Source organism: Bos mutus, chromosome 2, assembly GCF_027580195.1.
Source record: "Bos mutus isolate GX-2022 chromosome 2, NWIPB_WYAK_1.1, whole genome shotgun sequence".
NCBI classification, from domain to species: domain Eukaryota; kingdom Metazoa; phylum Chordata; class Mammalia; order Artiodactyla; family Bovidae; genus Bos; species Bos mutus.
The window spans coordinates 70,276,416-70,297,782 of NC_091618.1; the positions used below are offsets into that span (position 1 = coordinate 70,276,416).

Here is a 21,367-nt window from a genome sequence, read left to right on the forward strand (position 1 = left end):
TTACATTAGTTTTTAAGGGCATATTTATAATTTTCCATATTTTAGTGAGGGCCATTTTCCTCCTATAGCCAAAAAAAAGTGGAAGACTAACATGAGATACCACAGTACTAACATATAGGAGACTAACATGAGATAATACAGTATAGGACTTAAACTCTGTGTATATAGCCTAGCCCGTAACAAACACAAAAGTAAAAGTAAGGCAGAGAAGCACACAACCACCAACCATTAGTTATTCAATACATAGATGGCTATACACAAGTATCACTCTTATAATATTACCTCCAAATTTTCTAAATGCAACATGCATTCAGGAATATGTAACAAGCGATATAACCAGAGAAAAGACCACTGCACACTTCCAAATACTATGATTTAATTAGGAAAACAAAGTTGATGAAATGTTTTTCTATAAAAAATCTTGGCATAAGCAATAAAGTTTTTCCATTTACAAATTAAGAAATTAATGTAACTAGTTCAATTAAAAAAACTAAATCTCATATAAATCCAAGCCTCAAACAAGATAATTAATTAAAAACAGTACTAAGTTGGCTTTATTTTATCTACTTGCAATATAATAGCTGTAAGGAATCTAGAAAGGTAACTAGACCATCCTCTTACTTTAACACTGGATCACACCATAATCATTATGGGCTAACAGAACTACACAATAATTTATATACTTATTAAGCATTTGTGATATGCCAGGGATCACATTTGCTACAGGGTTAAGAAACAAGTAAGAAGTAAGCTCTGTTCCTAAGAGGGGAGACAGACTATTCCACTGTTCCACACAGATTTATTTCCATACAAATTAAATTCGACAAAACTTATAAACTTAAAAAACTATAGGGATTTGTGATATACAGTATACAGAGGGGCACAATGGCGACAGTGGTCAAACATATGCAGTGGTAACTAATTCAAAGCAGACTACAAAAAAGGATACAATGAATGTTCTAAGGGTAAATCAATGTGTATACAACATTTTTGACATGAACTCTGAATAAATATTAGTTCCCTTATTTCTGTTTTACAAAAGGCCTTATTAATTTATCTAAAAACCATCAACTTACTTCCTTTTAACACTTCTCTTTTACTCACTAAATAGTTCCATTGTTCTAATGATTTCTAAATTATCAATTCAATAGAAAACTATGATATGTTTTGAAATTAAGAAAAATACACAAATATTTTAAGGTTAAATTAAACCAGGTTAAAATTTAAGAGCCATGCTTATTTTGACATCTAAACTTGCTTACCTGTACAGCAATGTACAAGCCAGGAACATTGAAAGACTCAAACATTATTTCAGCAGTATATTCCCTGTTTTCTGGAGTATTCAGTGGAGGTTCAGTCTATGAAATTGAATAACATTTAAATAGGCAATATCAGATTACTGTGATAACTTTATACACAATTTGTAAGTGAGAAATAATGTATTTCAAACACTATATTTATATAAAAGTCATTAAACCCAGAGGTACAAAGCTAACGAAAAACTGTAGAGAATTCAAATAGATCTATACATACATATAACTGTTAGAGTGTAAAATGGAGATGTTTACACAGTTCTCTTCAGTTTAAGTTATGTGACTGCATACACCACACCACTTAGAAACCTATGGGGTAAGTCTGGGTCAGAAACTATCCCAGTGAGGTAAGAAAGGACCTAAGGAACAGCACCCAAAATCCTGAACTTCATGCTTCACCTTTGCCTCAGGAATACCTAAATTATTTTATATCACCAAGCTTGAAACTACATAAGATATTATTCTCATGAATCTGATTTGACTATTTAATTCTTTTTGTTATCTCAAATACTTAAACTTGAAATGCAAAACTTTAAATTTAAGAAATACAGAATTATCTTTTTGACCTGGGGTTAAGGAAAAAGTCCTTAAATTTAATGAGCACAACTTGCAAAAGGAAAGACAGATAAAACTTAAAATCACTGCAAATAAAATCATGTTCTAGATTTTAAAAGACACCATAGAATCTTTTTTTCAATTAACTGGGATTAGATCTTTTCCATTCATACAACCTTTAACTTCTAAACTACTTGATGTATTTAAACTTAATGGTAACCCACTCCAGTGTTCTTGCCTGGAGAATCCCAGGGAAGGGGGAGCCTGGTAGGCTGCCATCTATGGGGTCGCACAGAGTCGGACACGACTGAAGCGACTTAGCAGCAGCAGCAGCAGGAAGGCTTTGGACTATGTTCAAGAATTTGGAGATAATTTAGTAATAGTTATGTGTAAAATTAAGCAAACTAAAAAAACCAAGGCAGTTAAATTATAAACTCCAGAAGTCTATACAAAATAAAATTTAATCAGAAGATCTCACAAGGAAAATATACAAATAGCTAGTAAGCACATGAAAAAGTACTCAATGTTATCAGTCGTCAGAAAAATGCAAATTAAAACCAAAATGAGAAAGCTCACACCCACCAGAATGGCTAAAATTAAAAAGACTGATACATATCAAATGTTAGATAGAACGCAGAGTAACCGGATCAATAACACATTGTGGGTGGGTGTGCAAAAAGGTACAATCCTTTGGGAAAAGTTCTGAAACTTTCCTATAAAATCAATCATACAGCTACCCTATGGCACAACAATTCCTTATCTAGGTGTTTTTTACACAAGAGAAATAAAAACATGTTCACAAAAGACTTGTATAAGAACATTCACAATACCCAAAATATTCATAACTATCAAAAACTTGGAACAGCCCAGGTGATTTTCAACAGGGAAATGGGCAGTGAGGCATATTTATACAACAGAGTATGACCCAGCAAAAAAAAGCATTAAATGCAACAACATGTATGAATCTCAAGATTATGGTGAATGAAGTCTTACCAAAGAGCACATTTTATACAATTCCATGTATATGAAACTCAAAAATGAGGAAAATGTATATGTGTGGGAAAAAAATTGGAACAAGGGTTGCCTCCAAGAGATGGGGGTAGGGATTAACTGGAAAAGGCATGAGATAACTTTGCAGCTTAACAGTAATGTTCTGTATCTTGATAAGGGTTTGGGTTACACAGACATATGCATCTGTCGAAACTACAGAAGGGCAACGATTAATACATCATGCATCCTGCAGGCCAAATCTAGTCAACCACTTCTTTTTGTAAATAAAAGTTGACTGGAACACAGCCACAGCCACTCATTTAAGTACTGCATATGGCTGCTTTCCTACTACAACAGCAGAGCTAAGCAGCTGCAACAGAGACCACATGGTTCACAAAGCCAAAAATCTTTCCTATCTACCTTTAGACAAAGTTTGCCAATGCCTGGTCAAACCGATAAAATGACAGGGTTAAGATGTGTGATTTTACAGAATGTAAGTTTTACAGAAAAGAAAAAAATGTAAACAATAATAAACTCTAGTTGATGATAATGTATGCTAAAGTAGTTAGGGGTGAATTGACTCAATCTGCAACTCTTTGTGGTGATTTAAAAACTAAGATGGAGTAATAGAAAGGTAACCAAATAAACAGATGTTCTAAGACAATTACAGCAAAATTGAATGCTGAGTCTAGATTGTAGGTGCTCACTGCAAGGTTCTTTGAACTTTGTATTTATGTATATGTATATTCCCATATTTATGTATATATATATATTCACAATCACCATAATAAAATATAAAATATTAATTTTACCCAAAATTATGATGTAACTATATCACAGAAAGAGGAAGAAGATAAGGATATTGTGTTAAGGAGGGGGGACAAAAGGAAAAGAACAAAATACTCATCTTTCCTAGTAGGAAGTTATAGTATCTAATATTTAAAATAACAAATGAAATACATGAGAAAACTATCAGGGAAAACTCTTTAAAATGTTAAAGTGTGTGCCTCTGGAGAATCAAGTGTTTAAGAGTAGGGAGAGGTTAGGAAGAAAAATGCTGTTTTTTAAAGTTAAATCTATAGCAATTAAATTTTTAAAGTTATAAACATGTATTGCGTTAATAAAAAAAGTTTAAAAATTAAATTACATATTTTATTAGCAAGAATCACAAATGAAATAAAAATCACACCCGCTATTTTTTTAATTTAAAAAAAAAAGTGCCATGTTTCCAACTTTTTCCCCTCAAATTTATAGCTGAAGATACTAAATATGATCCAGATTTATCACAATATTTTTAGATACATGACAAATAAATTATAGCCTATTGAGTACAGATGTAATGAAAACATTCTCATTAAGCTTCTTCAAAAATTTCCTCACTGAAATTATAAGTTGTGCTTACCAAAAGAAAATAATGATCTTCAGGTTCCGCCCTTAAATATTTAAAGATGACTTGCTCCATAAACCTTTCCATCAAGTCCCAGTCTTCAACTATACCATGGCGGATTGGCCACTATTAAAACAAAAAAATAAAACAGGAATCAAATCTTTATTAATATCAAAAATAAAACAAATCATTAGTGAATAGTAGATGAGGGAAGCATTTCTTAGGTATAATGACACACAGATCATTAGAAGATGCATACTTAAGTAGAGATTAAGGAAATGATTTCTACATATTTTCAGATGTTTCTATTTAAAAAAAATGCAAATATGTCAAAATGTTATAAACTATTCAATCTAGATGAAAGATTGCACCACTCTTTCTGGATTTTTGAAAATTTTATAATAGAAACATACCCCATTAAAATTCAGCTTGTGAAAATTACAGGTTACGACAATTTGCTTAATCTTTATTAGCTCTCACAAATATTTGTTGCATGTTTTATATATAAAAAACAGTTGGTAAATAAACAGCAAGAATAATCGTAAATCAAGCAAGCAAAATTTTGTAAGACAAGTCATACATATCTATATAGACTCAGTTTCAAAACTGAACCTGGCAGAACTACAGCAAATTCAAAAAGATATGGCAAATATTTTAAATTTTCCAGGGAAATTTGGTGATACTCAGAATCAGTTTGACACTACATATCTACTAGTTTAAGATAGTATAGTTTCAACCATCAGTCAGTAACATCACTTCTTTGAAAAACTGGATTACCAGCAGTTGCTTTGATAAAAATTAAATCCCTCCCCCCAAAAATCCATAAAATAAGAAATGTAAAAAGTAAATTAAGAATGAGGATGGGGATACAAAATCTAATTCCAGGTGTGAGAAACTGTGACCTACCTGACAGGCACATGCATCCTAATAGTAACTAACAATTTAACAAAAATATTTTCCTTTCAAAGAAGTGTCATTTTTTTTCAAGTAGCTACGTTGCTACTTAACAAACAGATTGTTAAAATTTCTTTCTAAGTGACAAAAAACTGTCAAAACTTTACTGAGACACTAAAGGCACTAAGAAAGTTCGTGAACCTCTGCAATAAAACAGTTTCACAACACATAAAACTAAAGTAAAAATTAGTATTCTGAATATATGAAGAATTCCTTAAACAAGCAAAGTAAAAGCTTAGGCAAAAATCTTCCAAAATTTTACAAAAGAAACATTTTTAAAAATATACTTCCATGCACATAGAATAAATATACACTCAGTACCTAAGGATGAATACACTAGTGAAGAAAATATCCTACTGTCATTTAGTCATCATTAAACCTCTTATCTATTCATTTCTAATAACCACATTTCACCAAAACCTTCTAATAGATACTTCTTAAAGCATTACACTTAAAAAATAACTTCTACTCCTCACTGACTCATTGGAAAAGACTCTGATGCTGGGAAAGATTGAAGGTGGGAGAAGGGGATGACAGAGGATGAGATGGATGGATGGTATCACTGACTCAACGGACATGAATTTGAGTAAACTCTGGGGGTTGGTGATGGACAGGGAGGCCTGGCGTGCTGCAGTCCATGAAGTCGCAGAGTCAGACACGACTGAGCGACTGAACTGAACTCCTCACTTTGCTTTAGGAAAGGAAAAAAATGTACTTATTACATCATTCATTTTATAACATTACCGGAAGTTTACATATTTTAATGTTCCAAATGATATTTATTCATCATCTATTATTGTGCACCTACTATGAATCATTGGCACAAATGCTAAGGCCATGAACATCCTGCCATAAGAATCTATCTAATGAAAGAAATATAGCAGATACAAACATTAGCTTTTAAAGAAATAAAGTACCTAGGACAAGATGAACAACTTGCCTTCGGAGGGAAAATATGAAGGCTCCTATTTCTCTATGACTGAGGAGGTCATATCTAAGCTGGGTCTTAAAGGAGCAATCTTGTTAATTTTCTTTTCAGAGTGGGAGATAGAAGAAAATGTAAATAGAGAATAGCAAACAATACGTACAAACACTGCATAATATAACATGTTATATTATGTTATTATAATATAATAACAGTTATCAATGAAAAATACCTGTGCCTTTAGGGAAAGGGGTGTAGATAGGTAGATTGTTTCTAGATGAAGGGGACCAGGTTCTCAAAAACTATTACTTGCCTTGTATTGGTGTTTTATTCTATAAGAAACAGAACATCAGTAGAAATTTTCTATCAGGGTAAACAAGAATAGCTTTGATTTTTAAGAAGATAATTATAGTAACATTGGGAAAGCTGAACTGAATCCTGAAAGAACAAAAGAGAATAAGAGCCCCAGTTGTGCTGTAAATGATGTTAGGCCAGACTGAAGATTTCTATCACTATGAGAAAAAACTCAAAGATATCAATAGGTTTCTAACTATCAAATCAGGATGAAAAGGATCTATTATTAATCAAGATACCAAAAATGTATTTTGGAATAGCAAGGGTGGAGTATATATAAAAAATTGTTTTGAATATATTAAACTCAAGAGCCAGAGAATAGGTAGGTGACAGTAGGCAGCTGGAAATGGGGTCAAGGAATTGGGTAGAGATCTAAGCTGTGCCTGCAGATGAAGGTGTGGATGAGATCATCTACAAAAGGTCTTAAATAAGAGAGAATCAAGGACAGTACCCGGGAAATACTGATATTTGAGTAGTAGGCAAAGGAAGGGAGAAGGCAATGGCACCCCACTGCAGTACTGTTGCCCGGAAAATCCCATGGATGGAGGAGCCTGGTAGGCTGCAGTCCATGGGGTCGCTAAGAGTCAGACACAACTGAGCGATTTCACTTTCACTTTCCACTTTCATGCATTGGAGAAGGAAATGGCAACCCACTCCAGTGTTCTTGCCTGGAGAATCCCATGGATGGAGAAGCCTGTCTGTGGGGTAGCACAGAGTCGGACACGACTGAAGTGACTTAGCAGTAGCAGCAGCAGCAGCAGGCAAAGCAAGAAGAACCAGTGACAGTACAGGGGAAAAAATGAACAGTAACAAATAACAAGAATAGCCCATGTTAGGAAGAGAGCCAGCAGAGTAATCTTGTGAAAGAAAGACAAATCAAGAAGGATGAAGACTGCTAGATGTAACTGGATTTAACAAAGAGCTTATCAAAATAAGTTGGCTTTTAAAAGGACAAAGAGGAAAAATAAAACAACAGCTAAAATGCTGAGGAAAGAAGGCAGGACTGTAAGAAGCTTTGTCATTTGCCTGTTGCATCTGGAAGACCTGAAAGTGTATTAAGAGAACAGAATCAATGCAGAGAACTCTGGCCTCTCAGTTCACTGACTTCACCACCTCTGAAGGTGTCTTTTCCATTTTGGCCACAGTCTAGATCTTAGTATCATTATCATCTCTAAATTTCTGAAATTCAAGTACACCCCCTCTCTGATCACAACTTCTTATCCTTCTAGCATACTCCAGCACCTCACTACATCTCTCTTGACTTGCAGTCCACAGGCTAATCTACTTTTTCTCTAGCCAAAACCCATCCCTCCTCACAACACACAGTTTAGATTTTGGGCTTCCTTACTCTGCTCATATTTCCTTTTGTCATTCCATCTACCAAAACCCAACTTGGCATGATCCTACCCTAAACTTAACCTATATCCAGAATGCTGATCATACAAATGACACAGAACCGGCTGATAAAACTAAGAATTCATAACTACTATTCCAAAATGGACATAAATATACCTGGCAAGCTGTTGTTTCCCCACTCTGTTCATTTTTACTCTCCACAGTGATGATTTTAAATATTCTCCCCATCACTCAGACTGCACTTTTCCCCTCTATTTCCTGAGCAGTAGAGAAAATGTCATCATGTGTTTCACAAGGAAATCAGGAGCTAACAGTCAGGAAGCCAAACTGACTTTCCTCACCAAATCTATAAAACTGATTCTGCACTTACTTCTTTTTTCTTTTTCAATTTTTTATAATTTAAGAGATCCCCCAACTCCAGTACTCTTGCCTGGAAAATCCCATGGACGGAGGAGCCTGGAAGGCTGCAGTCCATGGAGTCGCTGAGGGTCAGACACTGAGCGAATTCACCTTCACCACCATATATGAAGTAGATCATCTATGCTCTGGATTCCATCCCTCTAGCTTTGTCATCGACCTGTATTATAGTCTGTCTTTCCTGTTACTTTGATCTCTTTTTCTAATAATTCTCTTACATTAGCATTTAAGCATTTAAACATCTCTTCCATCTTATGCCCACAACTTATCTGTTTATTTCTCCTTCCCAATCAAAGCCAAACCTCACGGAAATAATCCTTTCATTTTTCCTGGCCTACTTTTCTGGCCATTCACAATCTAACCTATACTTTAATCCAGGCTCATTAATCCTCTAAAACTGTTCTTATTAAGGTTACAAATAACATCCTTGCAGCTAAAGACAGCAAGTAACGTATGGGCTCTAGATCACCTGATAGCAGCATGCCACACTGTTTATCGCTCTTTCCTGTTTACCCAGCCTAACTATGCCTTTTCAGAATCCTTTGTAGGCTTTCCTCCTCCATCCAAATCTCAATGGTGCATTGACCAAGCTCTGTCCTAGGCCTACCGCTAGAGAATCTTACCCCTTCCAAAGGTCACTAATATCTTCCAAATATTTATCTCCAGTTCTGTCTTGTTTATAAGCTCCAAGAGCCAAATATCTGTATAAATGCAAACCACTTATAATTACTTCTTCAAGGGCTTTCTTTCCACCACATTACAATAGTCTTGAAGTCAAGAAATCCATTTTTCTTATTTAATCTCAGCACTTTAAATAAAGTTGTTTATACATGGTAGTTTTTTTGTTAATGAATAAATTATGAGAAGTGAAGAAAAGATATATAAAGGAAGAAATGCACAGATCAGGCAAAGAGAATTTAAACAGTATCTACCTTTTGGTGCAGGTGGGGACAGTGACTCTGAGCACAGACACAAGGAAGGTATCTGGGTTACTAGATTTGTTCTCTATCCTGAACTTTTATGATTACAGTCACAAAATTTTTTTTAACTGTATAACTAAGCCTTACCCATTTTATAGTATGTAAATTATATCTCAATAAAAAAGGAGCAGGAGGATGAAGGATAGGAACAAACAAGATAAAAAACAGTGCTCTTTCAGATGACACAGGCTTCAACAGGAGAAAAATAGTGTGGGTTTGAATAAAGATGGGAAGTATTTCTAGGTGTGATAATGTGGAGGCAAGAGAAAGTCAATCACATTGATGACTCTGAGATTGAAAAAGTAAATACCAGTTACGTGAAGGAGCTAAAATATTCCTCTTGGTGGGGAGGAAAAAATAATACAGTTAAAGCAAGGCTGGAAGAAGTCACAGAGAAAGAAGAAATTTCTACTGTGAAGAGGCTGAGAGTATTAGTCCTGTAATTAAGTGGCAAAATTATTAAACGAACTAATTTTTTGAAATAAAATGTTATTTATTTTTATAAAAATCATAAAAATATACCTTTGTTGCATATGTAGGTTTTTCTATTGCTTCATCACCAATGAAGAAGTCTAGGTCGTCAACACCTTTCATCACCCTCCTTTGAGCTTGATCTCCCACTTTTGCTGACTCTTTAATAGCAATACCTTTAAAATAGAAGTTATTTATGTATGTAAAAAATTTTATTTTTTTCAAGTGAGACAAATTTTTCACTTGTATTTTTTCATAAAAAGTATTATTACATAGAACATGATCTAGTATATTTAAATTGCTAAATTAAAGCAAAAAGGTCATTAATAAAAAAATGACAAAATTCCTTTAATACAATGAAATCTCAACTTCCACCCAGAAACAAGGCCTCAAATATAAAAAGCCCCCAAAAGAGAAGTACTGCTGTGGGAATGTTTCAGTTTTGTTTTTAAAAACTATGTAAGCTCTATTTTGATCTGAGTAAAACTGTAATTCCACCAAGTCAACATAGGCTTGATGGACAATCAGAAAGAAAAAATTGAAAACCAGTAATAAAAGTAGGTAAATTGCATGGGGAAATATTTTTGTAAAATTTTTTCATATCCTGTTTGCACTACTATGAACTAGCTTACTTTTAACACTGGCATAAGGACCTGTTAAACTTTAATCCACATATACAAAGGGAAATTTCAAATCGTTTAGGTAAAACCCACAGCAATCTCCTTATATAATTTCAAAAAACAGCATACAGTTCTAGACCTAAAACTTATAAATTTCTTAACTAAGTTGTAAATGTCTGAATCCTTCAAATTAAACAGTTCTTCATTCAAAACATCTGCATGGGGACTTTCCTGCTGGTCCTGTGGTTAAGACTCAGGTCTTCTACTGCATGGGTGCAACCCCTGCTCAGATCCTGCATGAGGAGTGGCCAAAAATTTAAAAAAACAAAAACATGCATGCACATAAGCTGATGGGCCATTCAAACAGTTACCCTTTCAGTTAATAACAATTTATATCCTTAATAAGGTGTGTAGAAAATACAGAAGAAAATTCTAAATCCAATCAACTTCTAAATGCTGCTTCTCTAGCATAATGCACACAGACATCCAGATGCGTCACTACAAATTTCCTAGAAGACAAAGATTATGAAAATAACTTTGAATCACATCCACAGGTTTTCCAGGTCAAATATCCATGTTCATCAGTGGCAATGATTATATCTGCTCATTATAAAACTACACTTGCAGCATTAAAACTAGTTGGGTAAAAAAAACTCCATAATCAAAAATCTTTTCTTTCATACACAAAAGGATTTTTAACATGCTTCAACCTCTCATAAGAAAGACAATGAAAACTAAAATTGCAAATTTTGGCAGAAAGATGAAATAGAAAAAGAATATAATGGTGATGAGAACCAAAAGTTTAAAATATCAAAAGTATATGGGCTTCGAACTAAGACTTAATACAGCACTGAAGAATATAAGCAAAAGCAAATTTTGCAAGAATCAGAGTTAACACATCAGGAATCTCCTGAAATAAATGTTTTAATCACAATACAATGCCTTATAAAAAATTACAAATTAAGAGATTGCAAAATCAGCATTTTAAGAGTTGTGTGCCCCCAAAAAGATATGTTTAGGTCCTAATTCTTACTACCTCAGAATGTGACCTTATTTGGAAATAGGGTCTTTCAAGTTAAAATGAGGTTATTAGGATGGGCTACAATCCAATGACTGGTGATCTTATAAAAATACAGAATTTGGGCATATCCATTCACAGAAGAAGAACAATGTGAAGACACATAGGGTTAGCTGTGTGACTGGAGTGATGCACATACAAGCCAAGGAATGCCAAGGATTGTCAGGACACATCAGAAGTTTTAAGAGCCAAGACGATTTCTCCCCTACAGCTGTCAGCAAGATCATGGCCCTGTTGACACCTTGATTTCGGACTTCTTGCTTGCAGTACTACAAGTTTCTGCTGTTTTAAGCCATCTGGTTTTTGGTACTTTGCCTTGGCAGCGTTGGGAAACTAATATAAATATACACATGGTATAAAACTAAACTCAAACATAACTAACGTCAAGTACTAGTTTGCAAAAGTACTCTATTTTAGTCAGCAACAGAGCCAATATTTGTCATCAAAATCTTAAACAAACTATCAATATACTGATATGTAAAGTTGGGACAAAAGTGAAAAAAAGCAAATCTGTCCCTCCATGTAGATAACAAATATACTTGAATAAAGGGTAAAAACAACAGTACTACAAATTAACACCACTATATTCCTATGAATAAGTTATTTCATCAGTGTCAGCTAAAAGCCATTCCATGTATTGAAGCATTAGATTTAGGTAATAGCCTAAATTTCACAGATAATCAATCCCTAGAAAAAATGTATCAAAAGTTTATCAGAAGTGCACAAGTCAAACAGGTCTGTTTCTAGAGAATGAAAGAAATATATAATAGTTCCCCCTTTAGAGATAATTTTGACACATCTTCACACATTTAACTTTGTTCTTGCCATACATAAACGACAAAACTACTCGTTCATGTCCAATGAGTGCCCAACTGAGTCCAGAGATCTGTAGTTCAGGGAAGTCTAGTAATTTCTACCTTGTTCTCAATATCACAGACTCTGAATCCTAGGCTGCTTTCACTATTCTCTACATGTTTATCTTTCTGTTTCCTTCTCATTTTCATAAATCAGTAAGAATACACAAAAATATTCAGTCACACAAATACTAGTGATACTTCCGAAATTAAACCACCTAGAAGTTAGCACCACCAAGGAATGGCTCAAAAAGTTTGCTGTCTGATATGCTGACGTCTTAACCTGGTGGTAGGTCAGGTAGTTGAGAAATGTGACTATACAATGTGCAAAAGGTGAACCATCTAAATGAGACGTCCAAAATATGTCCATCAAGGACCAGCTACATAGCTCAGGCTAACAAATAAGAGCACAAACAAACCAAGTCTGAGAGTATTTTTTAAAAACATCTGAAAGATAAATTATTGAAACTGGACAGTCAGTTAAAGCGAAGTTAACAAACATAAGACAGAACAAAAATAACCTAAGTAAGGTTATAAAGTATTAGAGAACAGCTGAAGTCTGCATCTCTAAAGATAAGATGCCATCCTTATTCTGAACCATGGGCTTTTGTTAGGGATGTCAACAAGCACAAGCCCCGCAAAAATCATGAGCACAAACCAAAGGATGGTCTTTGTAGGCGTGTGATGGGAAATGCATTACTTAATAGTAACATACACACATTATTAATAGCAATATCCTCAAAGCAGATTCCCAGCTCATTCATTTTTGTCTTTAAAAGGTATTTGGTAGATTTAGTAAATGAAGAGCTAAAAAGAGATCTGAAATAAATGGTCAGAGGTACAGAAATGAGGCCACATTTGGAACTTGGCAAATCATGTTTATAAAGGACTAAATCTTAAAGAGTGTTGAAATGATTATTTTCTTTTTTACTTTATCAAGAAAAAGATATTAAGTCAGCTTATTTATGACTTAAAAGAAATACTTACAGGAAGGGATGATAAACTGTGGTTCCGTATTTCCAGCATATCCTAATTTTGTATACCTGAAAAACAAAAAGAATTTTATAAGTATTTCACTAATATCTTGGCAATTATGAATTTAATTCTTAGATTTATATTTGTTACAAAGCAAGATTCCATTCTGGGTGAATACTATACAAAATCCCATAGCTTCAATTTATTTAAACATTTCTACTTTCAAAATTATAAGTACCCATAACTTTTATTTGTTATTTGTATTTCAACTGTTTTACAAAACTGCTATCTCTTATATTACCAAATGGGTGATTAAGCCTCTGATAAAATAATATATAGTTCCATAAGAGGTCAATGATTTTAACAGTGAAACTAGATATGGAAGAAGCAACAAGAGGGAATGTTTTCTTGGATCGAGAGGCTGGTAATACAGGTGGTCCAGAGAATTTTGGATAGTGTTTTATGACCTAGTCCAGTAAGAGCACACTGAGTGGCCTATAAGCAATATCTCTGCCAGACCTGGGAATGAGCATTCTCAGCACAACAGGATGAAATAGCAGCCTCAAATCACGGTCAAATTTATGACACGAAGGGACCCTGCCAACTGGAAACTGGCAGTTGCCATCTACCTCTACAAAGATTAAATCATGGCCACTGCAGCTGCTGACCTTCAACACCACTGAAAGATTAGGGTGGAGATCAGGAATCAGGCATTCTGTGCTCTGGAAAAACTGGCAGAACAGGCCTTCAGAGAGTTGGATATCTTCAGGAAAAGATTTTATGAGTCCCAATTCCTGCATCTTCTCATACACAGAGAAACACTAATATTGTTAAAGATGATATCTGCTTTGGCTAATAAGAAAAATATTAAAAGTCAAAACTCAGAGTAACTATGGTTCAGACATCCAAAGAAATAACGAGGTGACACAATGGGTGTAATTTCAGGCTAGTCTTTGCATTGCTAACAAGCTGAGTTTTCTGAGACGTGTCAGGCTTGGATGCCATTGGACATTATCAAAACAGTATCTGCTGGCAGCTAGTAACTATAATCTTACTTTTTATAAAGCCAGGCAACTGGCTACCTGGCTACAAGTCATTAAAACTAAGCAGGAATCTATGAAGCTTTAGGGTCTTTCTGTGTCCCCTGTTTCTTCCCAGGTGGGTCAGTGGTAAAGAATTTGCCTCCCAAGGCAGGAATGAGTCAGGAAGACCCCCTGAAGGAGGAAATGGCAACCCACTCCAGTATTCTTGCCTGGAAAATTCCATGGACAGAGGAGCCTGAAGGGCTAGAGTCTATGGGGTCACAAAGAGTCGGACACAACTGAGTAACTGAGTACACACAGCTTTTCATGAGAAACTGCATTTCTAGAAACTGATCCTATAGGGATATTCATAATGTACAAAATAACACAGAATAAGGCGTTTCATTACAATCTTGCTTATAATAGCAAAAGTGAAAATAAAGAGCCATCAAATGAGAAGCTTATTAAATATGTTATGTTTAAACCATAGAATATTAGGTAACTATTAAAAAGTGATTGAAAAAGCTCTTTATGTACAGATATGGAACAAACTCCAAAATGCTTTTGTTAACTGAACAAAATCAAGGTACTGAACAATGTGACATTTGTAAAAAAGTAAAGGGTACAGGTAAAACATATTTCGCTGTATAAGCACAGAATATCTCTGGAAGAGTATTAAGAAATTCATAATTTTGGTTGTCTCTAGAGGACAGAACTAAGTAACAGGCAAGGGTAAAAAGTTTTTTTTTTTTTATCACATATTATTTCATACCATTTGAATTCATTACTACTCAAAAAAAAAGTATAAATTTTATAGTGTTTGCCGTAAAAGATTCAACCTACAGTCTTACAATGGCTTTCCTGGTGGCTCAGCAGTAAAGAATCTGCCTGCCAATGCAGGAGACATGGGTTCAATCCCTGGGTCAGGAAGATCCCCTGTAGAAGAAAATGGCAACCAATCCAGTATTCTTGCCTGGGAAATCCCATGGACAGAGGAGCCTGGCCAGCTACAGTCCAGAGGGTCACTAAAAGAGTTGGACGGGGTTTAGTGACTAATCAACATTAACAAAATAACAACAAGGATGTCTAGAAAAGCGGAGCTTCCACAAGCAGAATGTTGGGGGCTACTTAGGAGACAGCTGGATACTTTTTGGCTATAAGCAGGCTTTAAAAAGAAAGTATTTACATTACAATATTTTGAGAAACACACTCCACAGACAGAGTTTGACTCTATATTCAAACACACTGCTAAACAGGAGGCAGGTAAATTACTGTGATATTCTTGGATTTTAATAGTTTCAGCATAAATATTTTTTAATATTGGGAAGATCTCTCTTTGGAGTACATTTTAGCCCCCAAATTAAGTTCAAGATCTGAAAGTGCTAAACAAACTAAAACATTAAAAATAAGGGGAGAACATAAACTGTTCACAATGTGATACTGCTCCACTGACCAAATCTCTACAAAGATTCCATACTGTATACGTTATAAAAATAAAACTTCTTTGCAGGACATACAAAAGACCCCCTTTAATATTTGGCTCCTGACAACCTTTTCCAGCAGCCCTGACACCACACCACACTACCAAACCATAAAAATACTAACAATTTCCAAAAAGACCAACTCATGCCATGCCAAAGAGCCACTATCAACACTGTTCCGGGTTAAATGCCACTGCTTTTATAAGAAAACTTTCACAACCTCCCACATAGTTGATTACCTCTGCCCTTGTGAGTACAAGTATTGTTTACTAATAATTCCTAAGCCTTAATTCCTTCATTTGTAAAATAAAGAGCAGTAACTTATGACTGTTAAGGGTATTTAACAGGAGAACAAGGTAAACCATTAAGCACAGCACCTGGCATAAAGGACACATTTAATACATGTCAACTCTAATTACTCTGTCCATGCATTCTCTCCAAAATTTCCATTCCCCAATAATCAGATAAAGGCCATGCAGATAACTGAACTTCTAAATACTTATCAGTTCACTTCAGTTGCTCAGTTGTGTCTGACTCTTTGCGACCCCATGAACTGTAGCACATCAGGCCTCCCTGTCCATCACCAACTCCCGGAGTCCACCAAACCCATGTCATGTCCACTGAGTCGGTTATGCCATCCAACCATCTCATCCTCTGTCATCCCCTTTTCTTCCTGCCCCCAATCCCTCCCAGCATCAGTGTCTTTTCAAATGAATCAGCTCTTCGCATCAGGTGGCCAAAGTATTGGAGTTACAGCTTCAACATCAGTCCTTCCAATGAACACCCAGGACTTATCTCCTTTAGGATGGACTGGTTGGATCTGCTTACAGTCCAAGGGCCTCTCAAGTCTTCTCCAACAGCACAGTTCAAAAGCATCAATTCTTTGGCTTATCACTATGATACAAATTATCCCTGTATTCATAAATGAAAGTTAGTCTGTAGAAGATTTTTCAGATTAGTGCTTGTATCTATTTTTTCAACCCTTTCACTGTCTTTTTTTTTTTTTAAAGACAAGAAGTGGATTTATTTAGAGAGAAACATACTCCACAGACAGAGTGTGAGCCATCTCATAAGGCAAGACTAGTCTTGGGAAAAACATACTTCACAGACAAGAGTGTGGGTTGTCACAGAGGGCTAATGCCCACACTTTTTATACTTCCAAATCAGTCTCTTCTTAATGTAAAACCTTCAACTGTGGTAGAATAGAACTCCTGTAATAGATGGAGGTCAGCATGATTGAACCACTTGCTCACACCCTCTGGTTTCGGTACAAAAAAATTAGAATTATTCAAACACACAAAACCACCATCAACTAACATGAATAATCTGTTCTCACTGAACTCACTAAAACTAACAGTAACCTACTTGAAGTAAAAGGGTATGTGTGTGTGCTCAGTCATTTTGTGACCCCACAGATGGTAGCCTGGCAGGCTCCTCTGTCCATGGAATTTTGGAGGCAAGAATATTGGAGTGGGTTGCCATTTCCTACTCCAGGGGATACACCCAACCCAGGGAATCGAACCCACCTCTCTTATACCTCCTGCATTGGCAGGCAGATTCTTTACTGCACCACCTAGGAAGCAGTACTGGATAAAGTAGAGGCTACCATGACACTGAAAGGAAGAGAGCCAACAGTATACCTTGTCCCACTCCATCCACAGTGGGAAAAAACTACTTTAACCTTATCAAAACAAAGACTTGGTTAAACCAAGTCAGTCTAAAGCTGCCTGAGGCTATAAAACCCTAAAAGACACTACTGTCTTACCAACACAGTGGCAAAATGAATACTAATTATTCTTTCATCCAGTCCCTTCCATTTTATTCCCAAAGCTGTTCAAGCAATTATATACAACAGTACCCTAACAGAACAGAAAGACTTCCTTCCAGTTCTATGACCCTCACAAAGGAGGATAATCTCCCTGAAAAGTCACTGCCTAACAAAAATCTTCAAATGAGGCTCTATGACCCACAAGATTAGAACTTGTTTCTGCGTCTATAAAATGAGCCACTGTAAATAGTTCGTAAAGTACCTTGTAGATAAAAAATTATGACTCTGACTCTTCAGCTAAGTATTAAGATTCTCCAAAATAATCCTCAATTCAACTTTAAAAGTGTCTCCCATCACTTACTTCCACGAACCCAACTCAAAGCCCACTGTACCTATTCCTCATTTTCCCCTACATGACTTGCACGTTCTCCCTCACATATTATCTGTGCTCTCACTGCACCCTCTCAAAAACCTCAGATCACAGCTTAAGAGTCTTTCATGAAGCCTTTCCTAATCATTTTAACTAAGAGTCATCCTTTCTTTCAATAAACTTCTCTCAACCACTTGATGAACATATATATATAAGCCTATGTTATTTTTATGTGTGTAATACCATTTCCCAAGAATAACAGTAAGAAACTTGAAGTAGAAACCACATTACCGTAAGAAACTTCCATTTAACAAGTTCACCAGGTAAATCAATACTGTATTCCTGATCAAAGTAAAATTCCCTAGGTTGAGCATATTCAGCAATAATCTACTCTCAAAACAAACACTGAAAGAAGGATATAATAAACTTAATACAAAAGTAAAGACATAATCAAAACAACTATGTTCTTCCCCCAAACATGAAGGTAACTACAGATAATATATCAACTATATGGATACACCATAACATTTAATCATTTCTATTAAATTTAAAACAAATCTAGCAAAATAATTTTTTAACTGGGGGAATGGGGGGAACAGCAGCCAAATATATTTACTAATGTTCTACTTGGAGTAGGAAATGGCAACCCACTCCAGTAGGAGCCTGGGGGGCTACAGTCCTGGGGGATCCTGGGGGGCTACAGTCCATGGGGTGGCAAACGGTAGGACATGACTGAGCAACTGAACACACATACACAATGTTCTACTGCCCTGGATTTAAATAATACCCCAAAGAACAAAATCATCTAGTCTAGATACACCAGATAGAGACCACTATATAATAATACTTGAGATTATCATAGAGGACAATATTTACACCCATTTTTAAGAAATGTAAGGGGAAATGTCCTAGTTTACGTAATTTTACAAGTTGTTTAGCTTCTAAAAAGCTTTCCAACCCTTTACATATCAATGCATACAAGATACAGTAGTATTTGTAGAGCACATATAAATAAACTGGAGGGGATTTGAGAATATAGCTATAAGAGGTTTGCTTTAAAACTTCACTTAAATTTTCTTTATATTAATATAAGGAAAAAAACAGGAAAGACTTTAAATACTAAATTTGTTTAGAGCTTTCAAATATAAACTAGCTTTTCATTAACCTAACTTAATATTAAAATATTATCAGGTTTTACATTTGAAATGACTGATTTAAGGTATTTTTACAATGAGCTGTCAAAATTCTCCAGTCACCAGAGAAGAAACACTGTATAAGTAGATGGCAGAAGAGCTTCTCTCATTTTTTTTCTTACTCAAAAAAACTCTTCTCTCACAATTAATTCAATTTTTATAGTAAAGGAAACATTTCAAATCAAACTTTTTCATATTAAGAATTTCTCTGGACCCAATACAAAGTTAAAAGTTTGAAAAAAAATAATTTCTCTAGGCATACACACGTTCTTCTCTTAGTTATAATACTGTTCCTTAGACTTAAAAACAAATACTGACCAAATAGCACAGTAAACCATTTCTAACCTTACATTTACAAGGCAAATTTTTGTTTTGAATTCATATATTCTGTCAGTACACTTTATTTTTCCACAGCCCTTGCAATTTTCTACTAAGTTTTTGGGGTGTTCAAAAAGTCACTTATATAATTAAGCATATTGGGAAAATAACAGTTAACTAAATTATACTAAATTTCAAACATTCACACACATACACACACCAAATCTTTCTAAACTTCCCTTGTAACAGGGGAAGAACAAATCTGACTCCATATTAGAGCTGTTCCTTTTATATACTTTATTAACCTTTGTGCTTTGTTTCCTATGCTTAGTCATGCTAGCTCCGCACTTTTGTAAAAATAAAAAAACATTGCCTATAATCTGAAATACACAGGATAACAGATTCTCAAGGCTTCTTTGACCTTTTAGAGTATAATACCTCCTTATTCATACAGAGATAAAAAGTTGCAGAAATCTTTGGTCTTCAAGGCTTACAGAAATAACCTGATGTATGTGAACAGTTGCCAACATACCACTCCATCGTTTTGCCTTTAAAAGTGCTTTGCTGAAACCTTTCAAGGAGTTAAGGGTTTGGGAGGCACAAGGTACCAGTCTCCTTGCATGGCCCTGCAATAAACCTTTCTCTGCTCCAAACTCAATGTTTCGGTTCATTTGGCCTCACTGCTCAGTAACACCTTCAGGAAAAAAATCTTCCTTCAGACAGACATGAGATTAAATAGCTTGGATTTTTCTTAAATTTGCCATCTGGATAACATTATTTGGTACACGACTCAGACATGGGTCAAACTTGCACAACAACAAGCTATTTACTGAAATCCACCTACAGACCCATGTGATTGCTATCAAAATTCCAACAATTTTGGGGGGAGAAATGGAAAATCTATTCTAAAATTCACATGCAATCTCAACAGCTAAAACGATCCTGAAAAAGAACAAAGTTGGAGGTCTCACACTTCCTGATTTCAAACTTAAAAATTTACAGTAACCAAAACTGTGTGGCCTGACAGACATATAGACCAACTGGAATAGAACAAAGCCTGGAAATAAACCCTGCCATATACAGTTGAATAATTTTTGACAAGGGTGCCAAAACTATTCAGTGAAACGACAGTCTTTTCAAGAAATGGTGCTAAGAAAACTGGACTTTAATCTTATACCACATACAACTCAAAATAAATCAAAGACCTACATGTAAACACTAAAACTAGAAGGTGATGACAACAAGGCAAAGAAAGGAAGAGGAAATAAGGGAAGGAAAGGTAAAAGACACTAACCACTTAAGAAAAAGAAATGTAAATGGCTACAAACAAAAAGATGCTCAACTCCACAGGGCTTAAAAAAAGCAAATTAAAAGTACACTGAGATAAATTTCATACATTTCTAGTTGAAATGACAGAAAATCAAAATCATTTGTAAATAGCCACTTTGGAAAACAGTTAAACATTCATTTACCATATGATCCAGCGATCCGACTTCTAGGTATACACCCAAGAAAAATAAAAACATATGCCCACACAAAGATATGTGCACATTTGTTCACAAGAGCATTATTCGTGATGGCCCAAAACTGGAAGCAAAGCATATATTCATCAACAAGAGAACAACAACAAAAAAAAAGGTTGGTTAATTCATACACACGAAAATTATTCTATTAATATGAAGAATCAGGAAAATGTAACCCATTTTCCAAGGAAAAGACACTCAACAGAAGATGAAATAATCCAATGTTAGAATTATCAGATAAAGCCATGAAAGCAGCTGTGACTACCACAATGAAGTAGTAATGACTGATGATAAATAGCAAAGAAACTCTAAAACTGTAAAAAGAGCAAATGGAAATAACAGAACTGAAAAATGCAATGCCAGGTACAAAAAGTTCTCTGAATGAGCAAAGCAAAACAGAGGCAACACAGGAAATAATCAATGAACTTGAAGGCAGATCAGTAAAAATTATAAAATCTGAAAA

At 35.0% G+C, this 21,367-nt stretch overlaps 1 protein-coding gene across 1 annotated transcript in view; it reads right to left on the bottom strand.

The window, feature by feature from the left end:
• The window catches only part of ACTR3 (actin related protein 3), a 47,489-nt gene that overhangs the window by 11,298 nt on the left and 14,824 nt on the right, over positions 1–21,367 (bottom strand). Inside the window, exons 2-5 of the mRNA XM_070389465.1 lie at positions 13,242–13,297; positions 9,754–9,878; positions 4,261–4,371; positions 1,263–1,358 (exon numbers count right to left, since the gene is read on the bottom strand). Coding sequence (XP_070245566.1) covers positions 1,263–1,358; positions 4,261–4,371; positions 9,754–9,878; positions 13,242–13,297 — 388 coding nt within the window. The remainder of the gene's footprint in view (positions 1–1,262; positions 1,359–4,260; positions 4,372–9,753; positions 9,879–13,241; positions 13,298–21,367) is intronic.